Source organism: Oncorhynchus masou, chromosome 32 (assembly GCF_036934945.1).
Source record: "Oncorhynchus masou masou isolate Uvic2021 chromosome 32, UVic_Omas_1.1, whole genome shotgun sequence".
Taxonomy (NCBI): Eukaryota; Metazoa; Chordata; class Actinopteri; order Salmoniformes; family Salmonidae; genus Oncorhynchus; species Oncorhynchus masou.
The window spans coordinates 73,295,927-73,316,419 of NC_088243.1; the positions used below are offsets into that span (position 1 = coordinate 73,295,927).

At 43.9% G+C, this 20,493-nt stretch overlaps 1 protein-coding gene across 4 annotated transcripts in view; it reads right to left on the bottom strand.

Moving 5' to 3' along the window:
- Positions 1 to 20,493, bottom strand: part of LOC135526557 (phospholipid-transporting ATPase IA-like) — a 192,267-nt gene that overhangs the window by 96,579 nt on the left and 75,195 nt on the right. For 2 of the 4 annotated variants that reach the window (XM_064955048.1, XM_064955047.1), the window contains exons 4-11: positions 17,898 to 17,996; positions 9,006 to 9,051; positions 6,780 to 6,820; positions 3,024 to 3,097; positions 1,494 to 1,563; positions 1,092 to 1,219; positions 587 to 698; positions 270 to 435 (exon numbers count right to left, since the gene is read on the bottom strand). In XM_064955048.1, coding sequence (XP_064811120.1) covers positions 270 to 435; positions 587 to 698; positions 1,092 to 1,219; positions 1,494 to 1,563; positions 3,024 to 3,097; positions 6,780 to 6,820; positions 9,006 to 9,051; positions 17,898 to 17,996 — 736 coding nt within the window. The other 2 variants (XM_064955049.1, XM_064955050.1) reach the window with 2 other exon arrangements.

Sequence of the window (20,493 nt, forward strand, 5' to 3'; positions counted from 1 at the left end):
CCAAAACAGAACATTAGAAATTAACCAAAATGTACAGCAGCGCACTGATATTCAACCATTCCTTTCATTCACATCACATCTATGCATGTCACAATCAGTTATGTTTACATGGGAATACCATCAATCCCCATCGCCACATAATTGACTTGTGTTGCAAATACATACTTTAACAGAGGCAAAGTAAAAGAAACAATGACACAGCGACATCAACAAAACATAACTCAAAAAGCAGACAATATGTGGACTATATCTTGCGTTGGTGCTCTTACAGTTCAAGTCCATGTACCAGGCTGCATTGCCGTACTGGTACTTCCAGATGGTCTGTCCGATTGAACAAACCAGAGAGATGGCCAGTAGACAGCCGAACAGCAGTAGAATCTGGAAGTTTGTGATGCGCTCCACATTGGACAGCTTCAGAGGCGGCCGTGTGGAATTCTGGACAAAAAAGTAACAGACATAATAGAAGTTATAATACAAAACCCCCCAAAAAATGACTGATATGTGGGTTTCTTACAAACCTAAGTGGCTCTGGATAAGAATGTCCTCTAAATGTCAAATGTACATGTGGACCAGCAGAGGGCTTCACCTGCATGAGCTTGGTGTCGTGTCCAGTGTAGACCACAACGCCATGGACCCACTGGGTGTTCCTCAGCTGGGCACCTCGCAGCAGAATCTGGTCCGGACCCAGAGGCATGGTGCTGGAGTCACAAACAGAAGTGTCCATGAGTCTCCAGCATAGGCGTAGTGTGGAGGAGCTTGTGAAATTATGGAACTCAAATCCAACGTTGAGCTTTTACTGCTATAGTTGTACTGTCACTGAGTACGGAGGGAACAGAGGTCCTCACTTCTTCCAGTTTTCCGGGACTTTGTTCTACCTCAGGATTAAGATGCAAGTCTGTATTTCAGATGACTGACACCATGTTCTTTATTACTATGGATTGGCGAAGCACCCCAAACAAACACTAAGCAGATGCTTCTAATCTTCTCTTCACTTCATAGAAATATTAAATTAGCCACAAACACACACAATTCACTGTGCTGGAAAAGCTGCTTGCTGGTTGAAAAGGGAAGAGCGGTGTGTTGTGTCCCACCTGTGTCCGTCCAGACGGATGTTCCCCACAAACTCATAGAGATGGCGGTTGGGGCTCTCGCACTCCATGCGCCCAGAGAGACGCATCAGGCTGTCTATGTCCTTGATCTCCGAGGTGATTTGCAGTCCCTTTGTGTGTAAACACACACACACACACAAATTATATTTCAATTAAGTCAATAAAGGGGGATAGCCTATATTGAGAAAACACTTCACTTTCGTAATGGACTGAGCTAAAATTGGTTTCTGAAATATCAGACAAAATATCAGAACATCTTATCTGGGGAAACTCCTGGAAGGCTGACCAAAAGTCATCCCTGGCTGAGTTTCAGTTCAATACTTCCAAGTTGCCTATTTCCAAGGAGATGGAGTAAATGAAAATGTAGGAGAGAGAAATAATCACCTGCCGGATTTTGAGGTTTGTTTCTCCATCCAAGTTTGACGTCTCAATGTAGCACATGCCTTGGGGCTCACTTGTTTAAAAAGGGGACGCAAAAAAAAGCATCAAATTGAACAACGGACCTGGAGAACTTAAGATAAAAGTTAATTATATATAATAATGAAAACACTCATTCATCTATTTAATGATGATGTTTGATAGAAATAGGGAGGTGGGACTCTAACAAACAAAGACTGCAAAGTTTTCTGATACCAAGTTGTTTTATAGCCAAACATTTTATGACAGTACCAAGTCCTGGAAAAGCGGCACAGGCAAGGCTAACATCTTTGTTTGCAGCTGTCCTTGACAAAGACAAAGTTGACTAAGTCAACTTTCAAAGACAGAGAAAGTAAGCAGGCATGCCAAGCAAGCACTAGAACCACAGTAGAACAAATGGGTCTCTGACAGACACAGGGACAGAGTTAGAGCGCACCGGACCAGGCGGGGTCGCTGGTTAGCCACTCTTTTAATACAGTGATAGATGCATGACAAGGGCCCATCCAAAAACAGGGGAAGAAGGAGAAAATCCAAAAGGGTTTTTTCCCACTCAAACCCTAATCTCAATCAATGAGGTTGTAGTTTCAGCTGTTTTGAGTCATTGGTTGATCAATAAGGGCTTTGGATTCCTGACGACAGACAATTGGCGCTGCAGGAATGTTCTAAAACCAGTCAGTCATGCTTCAAATATCCTGTTGACAAGGTGGGACCAGTGCATCAACAACACTGTTGGAGTATTCATGAATATTTAGTATTAATCAAATATTCCAAATATCTACTTGATTATTGTAGATACATTGTTGTAAGCATGTCACAATATGCTATTATGCCTGGTTCAATTCCAGGCTATATCACAGCGTAGTCCGGGTTAGGGTTTGGCCGGGGTAGGACGTCATTGTAAATAAGAATTTGTTCTTAACTGACTTGTCTAGTTAATTAAAAATAAACAAATATGCCAAGATGAATTAAAATGTTGTCATGTCAGTCATAGAAATGTCACTATTTCTATGGTCCCAGCATGCAACATTTTAGGGCAGATTTTTTTAGCCATGCAGTTAGGAACATGGAAACCCATTCACAGTTCACACAAACTTATGCTCTTGTCTCAAACTAAAGCATGCTTTTCTGTGGTGCTACACTAAGAAAACTAACTGAAACACTTTCCATGTTTGCTTACAGGTCTTAAAGAGCAATTCAATAATTTATGTATCGTCTCGCTATATTTTCAAGCCATAAAAACATTTCTTGTTAAGGCATCGGACTGCCTAGATGGGAACAGTGTTCACTGACCTATTCACCTTAATCTCTGGCTTTATCAACATAACCAGAGCTTTACCTTCCTGCCTTAGAATGTTAAATCCAATATTTATCATTAATGTTTGCAGTGCAAGACAAAATGTCCTGAGTTGTAGTTGACTTGTATGCTATGCCCCTCTTCCCATGCTCCCACCGCCACACCCCCACCCTCATGCTCGGCAGTGTGGTTCGGTTCCTGACCTGGAAGACAGAATGACAAGGTCGGCCGGGAGGTGATCCCCATTGGCCGCTTTCACTACCTCCCCAACGCCCACCTGATAGTACCCAGCACGCACCAGGAGGGGCCAGCAAGAGCAGGGGCATCCAGGAGAAGGACATTAGGGAGAGAAGAAGAGGAGGAGGGTGAGAGGTAGAGTACAAACAAACACCAAAACAAGGGAGGGAAAGAGAATGGTTTAATTTGATGGAATAATAAGGACAGTGTAACCCTTGCACGTCCAGAGGGTTTGGTATAAACTGGTTTCAAATGCCATTTGGACTATATCAAGTCATTTGGGATCGTCATATACAGTACTATAAAAATACAATAACCAAATTTACTCAATATAAATCATAGGGCGAAAGAAATTACAATTTAATGAGATTTTAGGTGAGGTCTGGATAACGTGCAAATAAATCGCTGCTGTGCAAACAGACAAAACAGTGTGCCATCTGGATACAGTACAGCGTGTAGGCCTGTGCCATCTGGATACAGTACAGCGTGTAGGCCTGTGCCATCTGGATACAGTACAGCGTGTAGGCCTGTGCCATCTGGATACAGTACAGCGTGTAGGCCTGTGCCATCTGGATACAGTACAGTGTGTAGGCCTGTGCCAGCTGGATTCAGTACAGCGTGTAGGCCTGTGCCAGCTGGATTCAGTACAGCGTGTAGGCCTGTGCCAGCTGGATTCAGTAAAGCGTGTAGGTCTGTTGCATTGTTTCAGCTTTTTCAAAGTATGGGTAATAGGTCAGAAAGGACATAATCAGACAGTAAACCGAGGCAGGGCCCAAAGTAAGACCTGGTCCAAATGAAGTTTGAAAAGGTGAAGGAGGAAAGGACGTGAAGACATGTTAGAAGGACGTGATGATTCCCACAATGCAATACTGTTTCTCAGTCTTTAAAACTCTTTTCAATAGCAGTAGCTCTGGATCTTCACAACATTGAAAATGTAGCAGGCACTTAACCTGCTTTGATAGTAGGCCAATGTTTTTAATCGAGGCACTTAAAATGTCTGCTCTTATTTGGAATCAATCACCACTTCCTTGTGTGAGCTGACAGAGAGAGGGAGGGAGGGAGAGAGAGAACAGAGGAGGAGATGTCCTCAGGGTCTGGCAGGAACAGGTAGGTGAACCCACAGACTTCTACCTGGATGACAGGAGGATAGAGTCCGCAGGTACGTAATCTGAGCATCCTACTCGAATTATATCTCCCACGACTGCCTGGAAGAAACACACTGGTTACTGATGGATAGAGCCCACTGCCTAGAAGAAACACACTGGTTACTGATGGATAGAACCCACTGCCTAGAAGAAACACACTGGTTACTGATGGATAGAACCCACTGCCTAGAAGAAACACACTGGTTACTGATGGATAGAACCCACTGCCTAGAAGAAACACACTGGTTACTGATGGATAGAACCCACTGCCTAGAAGAAACACACTGGTTACTGATGGATAGAGCCCACTGCCTAGAAGAAACACACTGGTTACTGATGGATAGAGCCCACTGCCTAGAAGAAACACACTGGTTACTGATGGATAGAGCCCACTGCCTAGAAGAAACACACCGGTTACTGATGGATAGAGCCCACTGCCTAGAAGAAACACACCGGTTACTGATGGATAGAGCCCACTGCCTAGAAGAAACACACCGGTTACTGATGGATAGAGCCCACTGCCTAGAAGAAACACACCGGTTACTGATGGATAGAGCCCACTGCCTAGAAGAAACACACCGGTTACTGATGGATAGAGCCCACTGCCTAGAAGAAACACACCGGTTACTGATGGATAGAGCCCACTGCCTAGAAGAAACACACCGGTTACTGATGGATAGAGCCCACTGCCTAGAAGAAACACACCGGTTACTGATGGATAGAGCCCACTGCCTAGAAGAAACACACCGGTTACTGATGGATCGAGCCCACTGCCTGGAAGAAACACACTGGTTACTGATGGATAGAGCCCACTGCCTAGAAGAAACACACTGGTTACTGATGGATAGAACCCACTGCCTGGAAGAAACACACCGGTTACTGATGGATCGAGCCCACTGCCTGGAAGAAACACACCGGTTAATGATGGATCGAGCCCACTGCCTGGAAGAAACACACCGGTTACTGATGGATCGAGCCCACTGCCTGGAAGAAACACACTGGTTACTGATGTATAGAGCCCACTGCCTGGAAGAAACACACCGGTTACTGATGGATCGAGCCCACTGCCTGGAAGAAACACACTGGTTACTGATGTATAGAGCCCACTGCCTGGGAAGACATGGAAATGATCATCATGTGAAAAATGAGAAGTAAACAATTGTAGTGAAATAATAGAAATTATAAAACAGGGGAAAAAATAAGCCAGTCGTCTTTCCAGGGTTGGTCACCCAGGCAGAAAACCTGCGTCGTGTTTATTAGGCGCCTAAACGGAAGAATGCGTCATGAAACAGGAAGGGACAACCTAGACTTGTTTTCATTTTCTGTTACAGTGTTAGCCTGCCCTAATGAAACGATCCTAAATATCTTGTGTTCCACTGCCACTTCAAGTAGAATACATTGTTTTTTTCCCTGTGAGGAACAATAAAAGCTACAGGGCAAAAGATGTGCATTTGTATTTCATACCCCAGCAAAATCCTTGTTTCTGCCCAATCTGTCAAAATTAGTTCTTACCATAAGCATTAATATAATATCTAGATCAGTAATTCACCTTGTTCTGAATCCTCTGGGGTTCATCATTAAGTGTTTTGCTTCCCCAATTTCAGAGGAAATTTCTCACAGTATTGGTAAAAAACAAACCTCTACCGGTTTGAAATGACAATATATTTACCCGGGCCACTAAAACCATGCATTCTCCAGAACCAGAGGCAATGGTGAATCTTTTCTTAATGTCTTCTCCTCTCGCCCCCCCCAGCAGAGCTATAGTAAGGAGAAACCAGTTGCGTGTGCCTTCTATTTAACGGCCAGGCTATTAATATCACGCTTCCTTACCTTTTTTCCTTTTCACCTGATTGTTGTGGGTGGACCATTTCTGACACTGTAATTAACTGGGGTGTTTTATGATCACTGGACTAAAAGCTGCTCTCTCTCTCCATGTCAGTTATGTTCTCGGGCATAGCAGTCCTTCTCTTCTTATCGCTGTCGGTCCACATGGAAGCAGTGGATTAGTTACTGACCAGGCCAGGCTGACAAAAGGGGCCGGATGGCAAACAGGAGGTGTGTGTGTGTGTGTGTGTGTGTGTGTGTGTGTGTGTGTGTGTGTGTGTGTGTGTGTGTGTGTGTGTGTGTGTGTGTGTGTGTACTTGGATAGGAAGAGACTATTGTGGACACATCCTCATCAACATCTGTTCTTTGTTCCAGTTCTTGTGGGATGTCAGTAGCTGCCTACGAATATCTCTCCTAGAATAATATCACACCGCTGCCTGATGCCGTTGGTTGAAGGGGAAGTTCCGTATTTTACAAATTAATGTTAAATGATCCCAGCATCCTTAAAAAGGTTATTTGTCCATTACTTTACTTATTTGCATGGTTGCCGCCATCACTCCCATTGATAATCAACTACCTGTGGCTAAAGTTAGCAGAAGTTTGTAGTGGCGGTTCAAATAAAACCGATCCATGGATTACTCTACTGTCTCTCCTGGTGCATAGACTACTTTCAGAGTGCGGAACAATCTAACACTGAATTGCAAAATACAGAACTTTCCATTTAAGTTAAAAGGAAGTAGTCTGGTAATGTACCTTGGCCCAGTGCACGATCTCCCAGGCACCATTCCTCAGCACTTCAAAGAGCAGAGACAAAAAGGTAAGAGAAGTGTTGTGACACGCAAGATAAATCACCACCACCATGCTTTGTTTAGCGTACTTGGAAGGCACAGTGTTACACAATGCATACCGAGCCATATATTATGTCTCATCTTTCGACAACAAAGAAATACACAATGTACTCACACACACACACACGTTAAAAAGTTTGGGTTCACTTCGAAATGTCCTTGATTTTGAAAGTAAAGCCCATTTTTGGTCCATTAAAATAACAAACTTGATCAGAAATACAGTGAAGACATTGTTAATGTTGTAAATGACTATTGAGGTGGAAACGGCTGATTTTTTAATGGAATATCTACATAGGCCAATTATCAGCAACAATCACTCCTGTGTTCCAATGGCACGTTGTGTTAGCTAATCCAAGTTAACCATTTTAAAAAGGCTAATTGATTATTAGAAAACCATTTTGCAATTACAGTGGGGCAAAAAAGTAGTTAGTCAGCCACCAATTGTGCAAGTTCTCCGACTTAAAAAGGATGAGGCCTATAATTTTCATCATAGGTACACTTCAACTATGACAGACAAAATGAGGGGGGAAAATCCAGAAAAATCACATTGTAGGATTTTTAATGAATTTATTTGCAAATTATGGTGTAAAATAAGTATTTGGTCAATAACAAAAGTTTCTCAATACTTTGTTATATACCCTTTGTTGGCAATGACAAGAGGTCAAACGTTTTCTGTAAGTCTTCACAAGGTTTTCACACATTGTTGCTGGTATTTTGGCCCATTCCTCCATGCAGATCTCCTCTCCAGCAGTGATGTTTTGGGGCTGTTGCTGGGCAACACGGACTTTCAACTCCCTTCAAAGATTTTCTATGGGGTTGAGATCTGGAGACTGGCAAGGCCACTCCAGGACCTTGAAATGCTTCTTACGAAGCCACTCCTTCGTTGCCCGGGCGGTGTGTTTGGGATCATTGTCATGCTGAAAGACTCATTGTCATGCTGAAAGACTCATTGTCATGCTGAAAGACTCATTGTCATGCTGAAAGACTCATTGTCATGCTGAAAGACTCAGTAGGTATGGTGTTCTTTGGATGCAACTCAGCATTCTTTGTCCTCCAAACACGACGAGTTGAGTTTTTACCAAAAAGTTATATTTTGGTTTCATCTGACCATATGACATTCTCCCAATCTTCTTCTGGATCATCCAAATGCTCTCTAGCAAACTTCAGACGGGACTGGACATGTACTGGCTTAAGCAGGGGAACACGTCTGGAACTGCAGGATTTGAGTCCCTGGCGGCGTAGTGTGTTACTGATGGTCGGCATCGTTACTTTGGTCTCAGCTCTCTGCGGGTCATTCACTAGGTCCCCCCGTGTGGTTCTGGGATTTTTGCTCACCGTTCTTGTGATCATTTTGACCCCACGGGGTGAGATCTTGCGTGGAGCCCCAGATCGAGGGAGATTAGGTGTCTTTTATACTGATAACAAGTTCAAACAGGTGCCATTAATACAGGTAACGAGTGGAGAACAGAGGAGCCTCTTAAAGAGGAAGTTACAGGTCTTGAGAGCCAGAAATCTTGCTTGTTTGTAGGTGACCAAATACTTATTTTCCACCACAATTTGCAAATAAATTTATTAAAAATCCTACAATGTGATGTGTACCTATGATGAAAATTACAGGCCTCTCTCTTTTTAAGTGGGAGAACTTGCACAATTGGTGGCTGACTAAATACTTTTTTGCCCACAATCTGATTTATGGGAGGTGCTTCAGGAAGCATGGGGTGAAATCTCTTCAGATTAACTCAACAAATTAACAACTAGAATGCCAAAGGCCCGCACGGCTGTAATTACTGCAAATGGAGGACTCTTTGACAAAAGCAAAGTTTGAAGGACTTATTATTTAAATTTATTTAAAAATCATTACTTATAACCTTGTCAACATCTTGACTATATTTCCTATACATTTTAAAACTCATTTCATGTATGTTTTCATGAAAACAAGGACATTTCTAAGTGACCCCAAACTTTTGAAAGGTAGTGTGATATATATACATATATATATACACACACACACACACACACACACACACACAACAGTTGACCTTAGTGAGCTATGAAAAGAATTACCACTTGATGGGCAATAAAACATCAATCTAGGATTACAACAACGAAGACCGAAAGAATTGGGCCGTACCTTGACATTCCTTCTTGTTGACAACACTGTCAGCGTTGTGACGTTTCTGCAAAAGAAGACAAAAAGAAACCTGTTTAGTCAAGACAGAAAGTTAAGCCATTGAGACAATACACTAGCAATACAGTCAAGGGAATGATGACTGCATTGAAGAAGTGGTGGACTACATGGGGAATAGGGTGCCAATTTTGGACTGAAACTATATATTGTGGCAGATTACAACATATTCCTATAATCTCTAATAGGGAAACAACCCGGAGTCTGATGACCCATAAAGTTTGAAGTTGTGTTAGTTGTACGTATGGGACACACATGGTATACACCTTCCAACTAAATGCTTACTCACAGGCTCCTTCTGGACAAGGCAACAACAATAAGAAATAATAAAAGAATATGAACACAAAAAAATGGCTGAGTCAAATACAATACAAATTTTGCAGTAAGTAAAACACAGGAAGGCACAATTTATAGTCCAATAATTACAGTTGAAGTCAGAAGTTTACATACAAAATAGCCATGTACATTTAAACTCAGTTTTTCACAATTCCTGACATTTAAAATTCCCTGTTTCAGGTCAGTTAGGATCACCACTTTATTTTAAGAATGTGAAATGTCAGAATAATAGAGAAAATGATTTATTTACGCTTTATTTATTTAATCACATTCCCAGTGGGTCAGAAGTTTACATACACTCAATTAGTACTTGGCAGCATTGCATTTAAATTGTTTAACTTTGATCAAATGTTCCAGGTATCCTTCCACAAGCTTCCCACAATACATTGGGTGAATTTTGGCCCATTCCTCCTGACAGAGCTGGTGTAACTGAGTCAGGTTTGTAGGCCTACTTGCTCACACACACTTTTTCAGTTCTGCCTACAACTTTTCTATAGGATTGAGGTCAGGGCAATGCCACTCCAATACCTTGACTTTGTTGTCCTTAAGCCATTTTGCCACAACTTTGGAAGTATACTTGGGGTCATTGTGCATTTGGAAGACCAATTGCGACCAAGCTTAAACTTCCTGACTGATGTCTTGAGATGTTGCTTCAACATATCCACTATTTTTCCTCATGATGCCATCTACACTGCTCAAAAAAATAAAGGGAAAACTTAAACAACACAATGTAACTCCAAGTCAATCACACTTCTGTGAAATCAAACTGTCCACTTAGGAAGCAACACTGACTGACAATAAATTTCACATGCTGTTGTGCAAACGGAATAGACAACAGATGGAAATTATAGGCAATTAGCAAGACACCCCCAATAAAGGAGTGGTTCTGCAGGTGGTGACCACAGACCACTTCTCAGTTCCTATGCTTCCTGTTTTGATGCTTTCACTCTAGTGGTAGCATGAGAGAGTCTACAACCCACAAAGTGGCTCAGGTAGTGCAGCTCATCCAGGATGGCACAATGCGAGCTGTGGCAAGACGGTTTGCTGTGTCTGTCAGCGTAGTGTCCAGAGCATGGAGGCGATACCGGGAGACAGGCCAGTACATCAGGGGACGTGGAGGAGGCCGGAGGAGGGCAACAACCCAGCAGCAGGACCGCTACCTCCGCCTTTGTGCAAGGAGGAGCAGGAGGAGCACTGCCAGAGCCCGGCAAAATGACCTCCAGCAGGCCACAAATGTGCATGTGTCTGCTCAAACGGTCAGAAACAGACTCCATGAAGGTGGTATGAGGGCCCGACATCCACAGGTGGGGGTTATGCTTACAACCCAACACCGTGCAGGACGTTTGGCATTTGCCAGAGAACACAAAGATTGGCAAATTCGCCACTGGCGCCCTGTGCTCTTCACAGATGAACGCAGGTTCACACTGAGCACGTGACATACGTGACAGTCTGGAGACGCCATGGAGAATGTTCTGCTGCCTGCAAAATCCTCCAGCATGACCGGTTTGGCGGTGGGTCAGTCATTGTGTGGGGTGGCATTTCTTTGGGGGGCCGCACAGCCCTCCATGTGCTCGCCAGAGGTAGCCTGACTGCCATTCGGTACCGAGACGAGATCCTCAGTCCTCTTGTGAGACCATATGCTGGTGCGGTTGGCCCTGGGTTCCTCCTAATGCAAGACAATGCTAGACCTCATGTGGCTGGAGTGTGTCAGCAGTTCCTGCAAGAGGAAGGCATTGATGCTATGGACTGGCCCGCCCGTTCCCCAGACCTGAATCCAATTGAGCACATCTGGGACATCATGTCTTGCTCCATCCACCAACGCCACGTTGTACCACAGACTGTCCAGGAGTTAGCGGATGCTTTAGTCCAGGGCTGGGAGGAGATCCATCAGGAGGCCATCCACCACCTCATCAGGAGCATGCCCAGGCGTTGTAGAGAGGTCATACAGGCACGTGGAGGCCACACACACTACTGAGCCTCATTTGACTTGTTTTAAGGACATGACATCAAAGTCGGATCAGCCTGTAGTGTGGTTTTCCACTTTAATTTTGAGTGACTCCAAATAAATTTGATTTCCATTGATAATTTTTGTGCAATTTTGTTGTCAGCACATTCAACTATGTAAAGAAAAAAGTATAAGAAGAATATTTCATTCATTCAGATCTAGGATGTGTTATTTTTGTGTTCCCTTTATTTTTTTGAGCAGTGTATTTTGTTAAGTGCACCAGTCCCTCCTGCAGCAAAGCACCCCCACAACATGATGCTCCCACCCCCGTGCTTCACGGTTAGGATTGCGTTCATCAGCTTTCAAGCCTCCCCCTTTTTCCTCCAAACATAACAATGGTCATTATGGCCAAACAGTTTTATTTTAGCTTCATCAGATCAGTGGACATTTCTCAAAAAAGTATGATCTTTGTCCCCATGTGCAGTTGAAAACCTTATAGTCTGGCTTTATTTTAATGGCGGTTTTGGAGCAGTGGCTTCTTCCTTGCTGAGCGGCCTTTCAGGTGATGTAGATATAGGACTCGTTTTACTGTGGTTAAAGCATGTTCACAAGGTCCTTTGCTGCTGTTCTGGGATTGATTGGCACTTTTCGCACCAAAGTACGTTCATCTCCAGGAGACAGAACACGTCTCCTTCCTGAGCGGTATGACGGTTTTGTGGTCCCATGGTGCTTGTACAGATGAACGTCGTACCCTCAGGCGTTTGGAAATCCCAAGGATGAACCAGACTTGAGGTCTACAATCTTTTTTCTGAGGTCTTTGCTGATTTCTTTGATTTTCCAATGATGTCAAGCAAAGAGGCACTGAGTTTGAAGGTAGGCCTTGAAATACATCCACAGGTACACCTCCAATTGACGTCAATTAGCCTATCAGAAGCTTCTAGAGCCATGACATCATTTTATAGAATTTTCCAAGCTGTTTAAAGGCACAGTCAACTTAGTGTATGTAAACTTCTGACCCACTGGAATTGTGATACAGTGAATTATAAGTGAAATAATCTGTCTGTAAACAATTGTTGGAAACATGACTTGTGTCATGCAAAGTAGATGGTCCTAACAGACTTGCCAAAACTATAGTTTGTTAACAAGAACTTTGTGAAGTGGTTGAAAAACGAGTTAATGACTCCAACCTAAGTGTATTCAAACTTCCGACTTCAACTGTACATGCGTTTTGGGGAAGGGGGTGTTTAAACTGTACAGTATTTAGCAATCATAAGAGTCTGGGAGAACAGTTGTGATGTGTGTGTAGCATGAATGAGTGTGTGTGCGTGCTAAGATGCAGAGAATCACAGCAGGTGGTCAGTTCATTTCTGTAGGAGCCAATCTGATCTCTGCTGCAGATACAGATGATTTATGATGTAGGCTAAATATCCTACAGCCTGCTTCTTGATTAAGTCATAGTAAAGGTCTGATTAATGGATATTTGCATGTTTGGCTAGAATTGTATTCATCTATCTACCCATATATTTAGTGCATTGAAAAGTACTCAGATCCATCCAGCGTTAATCTCAAATGTATTCAATATTTTCTTTTACATATCAAAACCACATACAATACCCCATAATGACCAAGTGAAAACAGGTTTAGACATTTTTGATAATGTATTAAAAATAAAACAGCGATACCCAATTTACCTAAAAAGTATTCAGACCATTTGCTATGACACTTGAAATTGAGCTCAGGTTTTTTCCACTGATCATCCTTGATGTGGCTACAACTTGGAGTACACCTGTGGTAAATCCAATTGATTGGACATGATTTGGAAAAGCACACACTTGTCTATAAGGTCCCACAGTTGACATTGCATGTCAGAGAAAAAAACAAGTGGTGAGGTCAAAGGAATTGTCCGTGGAGCTCCGAGACAGGATTATGTTGAGGCACAGAGCTGGGGAAGGGTACCAAAACATATCTGTAGCATTGGATGTCCACAAGAACATAGTGGCCTCCATCATTCTTAAATGGAAGAGGTTTGGAACCACCAAGAATCTTCCTAGAGCTGGCCACCTGGCCAAACTAAGCAATCGGGGGAGAAGGGCCTTGGTCAGGGACTTCTACAAGACTCAATGGTCATTCTGACAGAGCTCTGGAGTTCCTCTGTGGAGTTGGAGGAACCTTCCAGAAGGACTATCATCTCTGCAGCTCTCCACCAATAAAGGCCTTTATAGTATACTGGCCAGACGAAAGCCACTCCTCAGTGAAAGGCACATACGGTGAAGCATGGTGGTGGCAGCATCATGCTGCGGGGACGTTTTCAGCAGCAGGGAGTGGGAGACTAGTCAGGATTGAGGGAAAGATGAACGGAGCACAGTAGAGAGAGATCCTTGATGAAAATCTGTTCCAGAGCGCTCAGGCAAAGGTTCACCTTCCAACAGGACAACAACCCTGACCACACAGCCAAGACAACGCAGGAGTGGCTTCGGGACAAGACTCCAAATGTCCTTGAGTGGCCCAACCAGAACCCAAACAAACATTTCTGGAGAGATTTGAAAATAGCTGTGCAGCGACGCTCTCCATCCAACCTGACAGAGCTTGAGAGGATCTTCAGAGAAGAATGGGAGAAACTCCCCAAATACAGGTGTGCCAAGGTTGTAGTCATACCCAAGAAGACTTGAGGCTGTAATCGCTGCCAATGACTCCTTGCTGTCCCCAGTCCACGTGGCCATGCCGCTGCTCCAGTTTCAACTGTTCTGCCTGCGGCTATGGAACCCTGACCTGTTCACTGGACGTGCTACCTGTCCCAGACCTGCTGTTTTCAACTCTCTAGAGACAGCAAGAGCGGTAGAGATACTCAATGATCGGCTATGAAAAGCCAACTGACATTTACTCCTGAGGTGCTGACCTGTTGCACCCTCAACATCTACTGTGATTATTATTATTTGACCCTGCTGGTCATCTATGAACATTTGAACATCTTGGCCATGTTCTGTTATAATCTCCACCCGGCACAGCCAGAAGAGGACTGGCCACCCCTCATAGCCATGTTCCTCTCTAGGTTTCTTCCTAGGTTCTGGCCTTTCTAGGGAGTTTTTCCTAGCCACTGTACTTCTACACCTGCATTGCTTGCCATTTGGTGTTTTAGGCTGAGTTTCTGTACAGCACTTTGTGACATCAGCTGACATAAATTAATACATTCATTGGATTAATTGATTCTGAACACTTATGTAAATGTGATATTTAAGTTTGTTTTCTAGCCAGGTAACATTGCTTCAGTAACGTTGTCCGGCTGCAGCCCTACGCCACTACAGTAACATTACCCGGCTGCAGCCCTACAGTAACATTACCCGGCTGCAGCCCTACAGTAACATTACCCAGAAGGGAAAGTTAAAGACCTTTACAAAGCCCATTCAAAGCCCAATTTCTCCAGTTGGTAATTTTACTAATATTGAGTCTGGACTTGAACCCAATCAAACATTTCTGGAGAGACCAGAAAATAGCTTTGCAGCGACACTCTCCATCCAACCTGACAGATCTTGAGAGAATCTGCGGAGAAGAATGGCAGAAACTCCAGAAATACAGGTGTGCCAAGCTTGTAGCGTCATACCCAAACAGACTCGAGGCTCTCGCTGTAAAAGGTGCTTCAACAAAGTAGAGTAAAGGGTCTGAACACTAAGGTAAATGTGAAATTTCAGTTTGATTGTCTTAGAACAAAGTAGCCTAGCTATTAATACTGCTGAGAACAGTGAGGAGCTCCTTCTGCAACTTAAATACCCTTCAAATATCTGAGGTGTAGCCTACCAGTATCCCTCCATCAGACAGCGAACGTTCTTCAGGCATGAAGAAAAGTAAAGACTTAAATGCCTTTGTGAGTAGGAAACTGCAGCGACGTTGCCCCGGCTGCGGCACTGCAGCGACGTTGCCCCGGCTGCGGCACTGCAGCGACGTTGCCCCGGCTGCGGCACTGCAGCGACGTTGCCCCGGCTGCGGCACTGCAGCGACGTTGCCCCGGCTGCGGCACTGCAGCGACGTTGCCCCGGCTGCGGCACTGCAGCGACGTTGCCCCGGCTGCGGCACTGCAGCGACGTTGCCCCGGCTGCGGCACTGCAGCGACGTTGCCCGGCTGCAGCGACGTTGCCCGGCTGCAGCACTACAGCGACGTTGCCCGGCTGCAGCACTACAACATATGAAAACCTGCTCCAGAGCACTCAGGACCTCCGACTGGGGCAAAGGTTCACCTTCCAACAGGACAACGAACCTAGCACACAGCCAAGACAACACAGGAGTGGCTTCGGGACAAGTCTCAATGTCCTTGAACGGCCTTGCCAGAGCCCGGACTTGAATCCAATCAAACATCCCTAGAGAGACCTGAAAATAGATGTGCAGCCACACTCCCCATCCAACCTGACAGAGCTTGAGAAGAATGGGAAAAACTCCAAATACAGGTGCCAAGCTAGTAGTGTCATACCCAAGAAGACGAGGCTGTCATTGCTGCCAAAGATGCTTCAACAAAAGTACTGAGTAAAGGGTCTGAATACTTATGTAAAATGTGCCATTTCCGTTTTTTATTTTTTCATAAATTAACATTTCTAAAAACCTGTTTTTGCTACGTCATCATGGGGTATAGTGTGTAGATTTTTTTTTAATCCTCATAAATCAATTTTAGAATAAGGCTGTAACCTAACAAAATGTGGAAAAGGTTAAGGGGTCTGAAAACTTCCCGAAGACACTGCATCAGATCAAGCATGAAATAACAAAAGCACAGCGTATACAGGGCTCCTAAAATACACACACACACACACACACACACACACACACACACACACACACACACACACGTGTTGCCTATACAATGCAGCCCTATTTATTTCATATAGTGATTAGTTCAGAACAAAGCTATGAGGGGATACTGAGATGTGACTGATGGATCAATGATGAATGTTTTATGAAGCATGCGGGTCAATCATTGAGTCGGCCTGTTTCATCATTGGGCGCCGATGGGAAGGGGACAGGGGGTGAACGTGGTGCAGTTGACCTTCAACCTAATAAAGACAGTCATCACCTTGCTGCTCCAATATTTATCACGAGAGGCCTGGGTGTAAATTGCTGCGCTGGTCACTTCACCACTAGATGCCAGATATAAAGACAACATTGCTAACGTTATAGGATAACTATTACAGTCCACTGGGAGCTGGGCTAGGCAGAAAGGATCGCATTGCAGGGGCACAGCTAAAAAACGCAGCATACTCTGGCTTGGTACAGTACTGAATTCAATTCACTATTGGCAATGGGTCTTGGGAAATGTGTAAAAACAAAAAACGAATGTGTTAACCTTCAAAATATAGACAGTAAATGCTGGTCCACATTTCACAAACATTGTTAATCAGCATGAATTTCAGCAAATGGACACAACTGTTTCTGTGCATGTACTTATATAGGCTAATTTATGGACTGCGTAGCCCAGTGCAGTGCCCAGCTGTGACCGGTCCAGTCTGTGTGTGCCTGTGACCTGCTGTGTTCCCGTCACCACAAGGTCTCCTCTCTGCAAGGAATCCCATACAGAACACTCAAAGGACAAATGGCCTGAATCCAACAATACCAAGCAGACCGTGCAACTGAACATCTATTCACTCTCATCCATTTATAGTGGCTACCGTATTGAGTTAAAGTATGGTCAATTCAATCAAGGCAGGCATCTTGCCTAATACTGAAAGAATATTTTTTTCATTCTATTGATAAAGTCTAGAAGTGTGCCAGTCTCACACAAATGCTCAAATGCAACAGATTCTTCCTTGACAATGCATTATGTCCTTTAGGCAATACGGTTAACCATTAGCCTACTTTTTATACATTTCTATTCAGCCTTAGGCTAATTTAGGTTCATTGAGGTCAGAAGACTTAGAGATGGAAAGGGATTTTAAGCACTTACAAAATTGCAACATCTAGTACAAATTGGAATTCATAACATATCATACCAATTGGATGATGTACACAACTGTGCACAACTTTCGGGGACCCGTTTTGGTTTGTGAGTGCTACTTTCAAAACAACTGGCTGAAATTATACAAAACCTTTAACACATCTTTAAAAGACTTGAAAACACACAGGTGCTGTTAATGTCAGACTAAGGTATCAAAGGGGCAATTTGTGTTAAGTGTTCCCCCACAGTGTTCAGTGTTGGTAGAGTTCCCCCACAGTGTTCAGTGTTGGTAGAGTTCCCCCAGTGTTCAGTGTTGATAGTCTTCCCCCACAGTGTTCAGTGTTGGTAGTGTTCCCCCACAGTGTTCAGTGTTGGTAGAGTTCCCCCACAGTGTTCAGTGTTGATAGTCTTCCCCCACAGTGTTCAGTGTTGATAGTCTTCCCCCACAGTGTTCAGTGTTGGTAGTGTTCCCCCACAGTGTTCAGTGTTGGTAGTGTTCCCCCACAGTGTTCAGTGTTGGTAGTGTTCCCCCACAGTGTTCAGTGTTGGTAGTGTTCCCCCACAGTGTTCAGTGTTGGTAGTGTTCCCCCAGTGTTCAGTGTTGGTAGTGTTCCCCCAGTGTTCAGTGTTGGTAGTGTTCCCTCACCAGATCCTCAATGAACTCCTTGACTGCTGCCACCACCAGGATGAAGAGGAGCGGCACCAGAGTAGTCCAGCGACCCGTGGGCGACACATCCGGAATTTGCTGAAAGGAAAAGCACACGTCCCAGTTCAAAATCAAACATCACTGAATCACATAGGCATCCTAAATGGCATCCTATTCCCTTTATAGTGTACTATTTTTTGGCCAGTGCCTACAGGCTGATTTTGAAATAAAAAATATATAGCGATCCCATGAGTATCTAGCTACAGTGTAGCACCTGTTCAGTCAGTATTGACCAAGCCAGCACTCTTGGAAGTAAGTTTTCTCCCCCGAGAGCATCCCATGGTGATCACTCATATCTGCGCACAAACACACACACACACACGTGATGAAGCTCCATGTGACACCCTTTGGGACAACCTTCTGACACTGAGCTTGGCAGAGGGCTGTTTGTCATGCAGAGGTCACCAGAAGCGACCCACTAGGGGGTCATTAGAGGGACAGGAGACAGGCCAGGGGACACTGGGGTTGCATCGTTCAATCAATCAGTCAGTCCGTGTACAGTGCAAACCCCAAGCAGGCTGTCATGTGCCTTTTATGGAGGAGTGGCTTTCGTCTGGCCACTCTACCTGAAGTGCTGCAGAGATGGCTGTCCTTCTGGAATGTTCTCCCATCTCCACAGAGGAACTCTGGAGCTCTGTCAGATCTGTCAAATCCCTGACCAAGGCCCTTCTTCCCCGATTGCTCAGTTTGGCCAGGCGGCCAGCTCTAGGAAGACTTGATGGTTTCAAACTTCTTTCATTTAAGAACAATGGAGGCTACTGTGTCCTTGTGGACCTTCAATACTGCAGAAATATTTTGGTACCCTTCCCCAGATCTTTGCCACAACCCAGTTTTTGTCCTGACATGCAGTGTCAATTGTGGGACCTTATATAGACAGGTGTGTACCTTTCCAAATCATGTCCAATCAATTTAATTTACAACAGGTGGACTCCAATCAAGTTGTAGAAACATCAAGGATTATCAGTGGAAACAGGATGCACCTGAGCTCAGCAAAGGGTCTGAATACTTATGTAAACTAGTGCACTAAATAGGGAATAGGGTGTCCTTTGGGATGCAGTCAGTGTTATGGAACATGAAAGGGTAGGGCTCACTGACATACTGTAAGCACACACAGTGTCACTGGCTCTTGCTAGGTTGAGATGGATGGTATGCTAGTCACGATTCATAGAAGGGGAATGGGAGATTTATTGTGAGTCCCTCCAAGGCACCCATTGAACGCTTTTACAAAGACTGCAGGACACGGTCATGCAGTATAATGAATAATATAATTAATTTGTTTTAACTTTACATAGCTACTATTAAAGAAATTCCACCCAAAAACAATCTTTTGGTATTTGTTTCACTAGTCCATTTTAGATTTAGTCCCAAATAGTTTTGCTTACTAGCATTCAAGATGTCAAGATCTGTGACCGACCTCCTCGATCTTCTGTAGCAAAATTTGATAAGGTTTTTTGTTGTACTTTTTATCCCCAATTTCGTGATATCCAATTGGTAGTTAGTCTGTCCCATCGCTGCAACTCCCATACGGACTTGGGAGAGGCTAACGTTTAGAGCCATGCATCCTCTGAAACACGACCCTGCCAAGCCGCACTGCTTCTTGGACTAGATAGTGTATTTTTACCGGGAGTTTTTCCTTATTGTAGGCTACTACTTTCACCACTTTTAATCTTAAAATATTAGGTTGTTTACTAAACCAATCACTCTGTTTAGCAAATGGCCTCACATTTGAATCCTTAAAGAGATGGGTGAGGCTAAGGCTTAAGAGGGTGTAAACGATGCAGAATGGGTGTAGACAAAGCTCTCCAGTAGGTGTACCAAATATTCCAGGGTCATTTTAGCAAATGTGAGTTTACAAGTTGATCAACTTTCAAAGCAGAATTACTTTCCCCATTGTTCTTCAACTGCAGTGTATGCTACCATTTCCTAGTTATTCGTCTCTACATTTAACAAATGTAAAAAACACAATTTCAGGCCTCCCGAGTGGTGCAGCGGTCTAAGGCACTACAGACCTGGGTCCGATCCCAGGCTGTTTCACAGCCGGCCACAAACGTCAGCTAGCTAGCTAACAGTAAGCTTGAACTTGGGGTCTTTTTCTTAGACATGTAGCTAGCTAGCTAAACAATGAACCATAATCCCAATCCATAGAGTACTACCAATACCAACAGATTGTCATAGCTAGCTAAAGTGAACCAAATAGGTTCAATGTTAGCTAGCTAACATCAGGCTATAAACTAGCAATGTGAAATGGAATTCTGAGATATTACTACACACAGATCAAAAACGTAACGTTAACTAGCGAGTCAGCTAGCTAGCTGACGTTAGATGGCTAACCGTAAGCTTTATCTTGCAATGAAAACTTGCACAAAATAAGAAATCTATAATATCTGAAAATGTAGCTAGACTCTTTCCCATATACATGGATGAAAGTTTACAGCAGACTGCAACCCCTTTCATTAAATTAGACGTCCTGTGTCGTTTCCATTTTCTTTGTACAGCACATTCTGGTTCACACTGATCGTGTGTAATGCCATAAGAA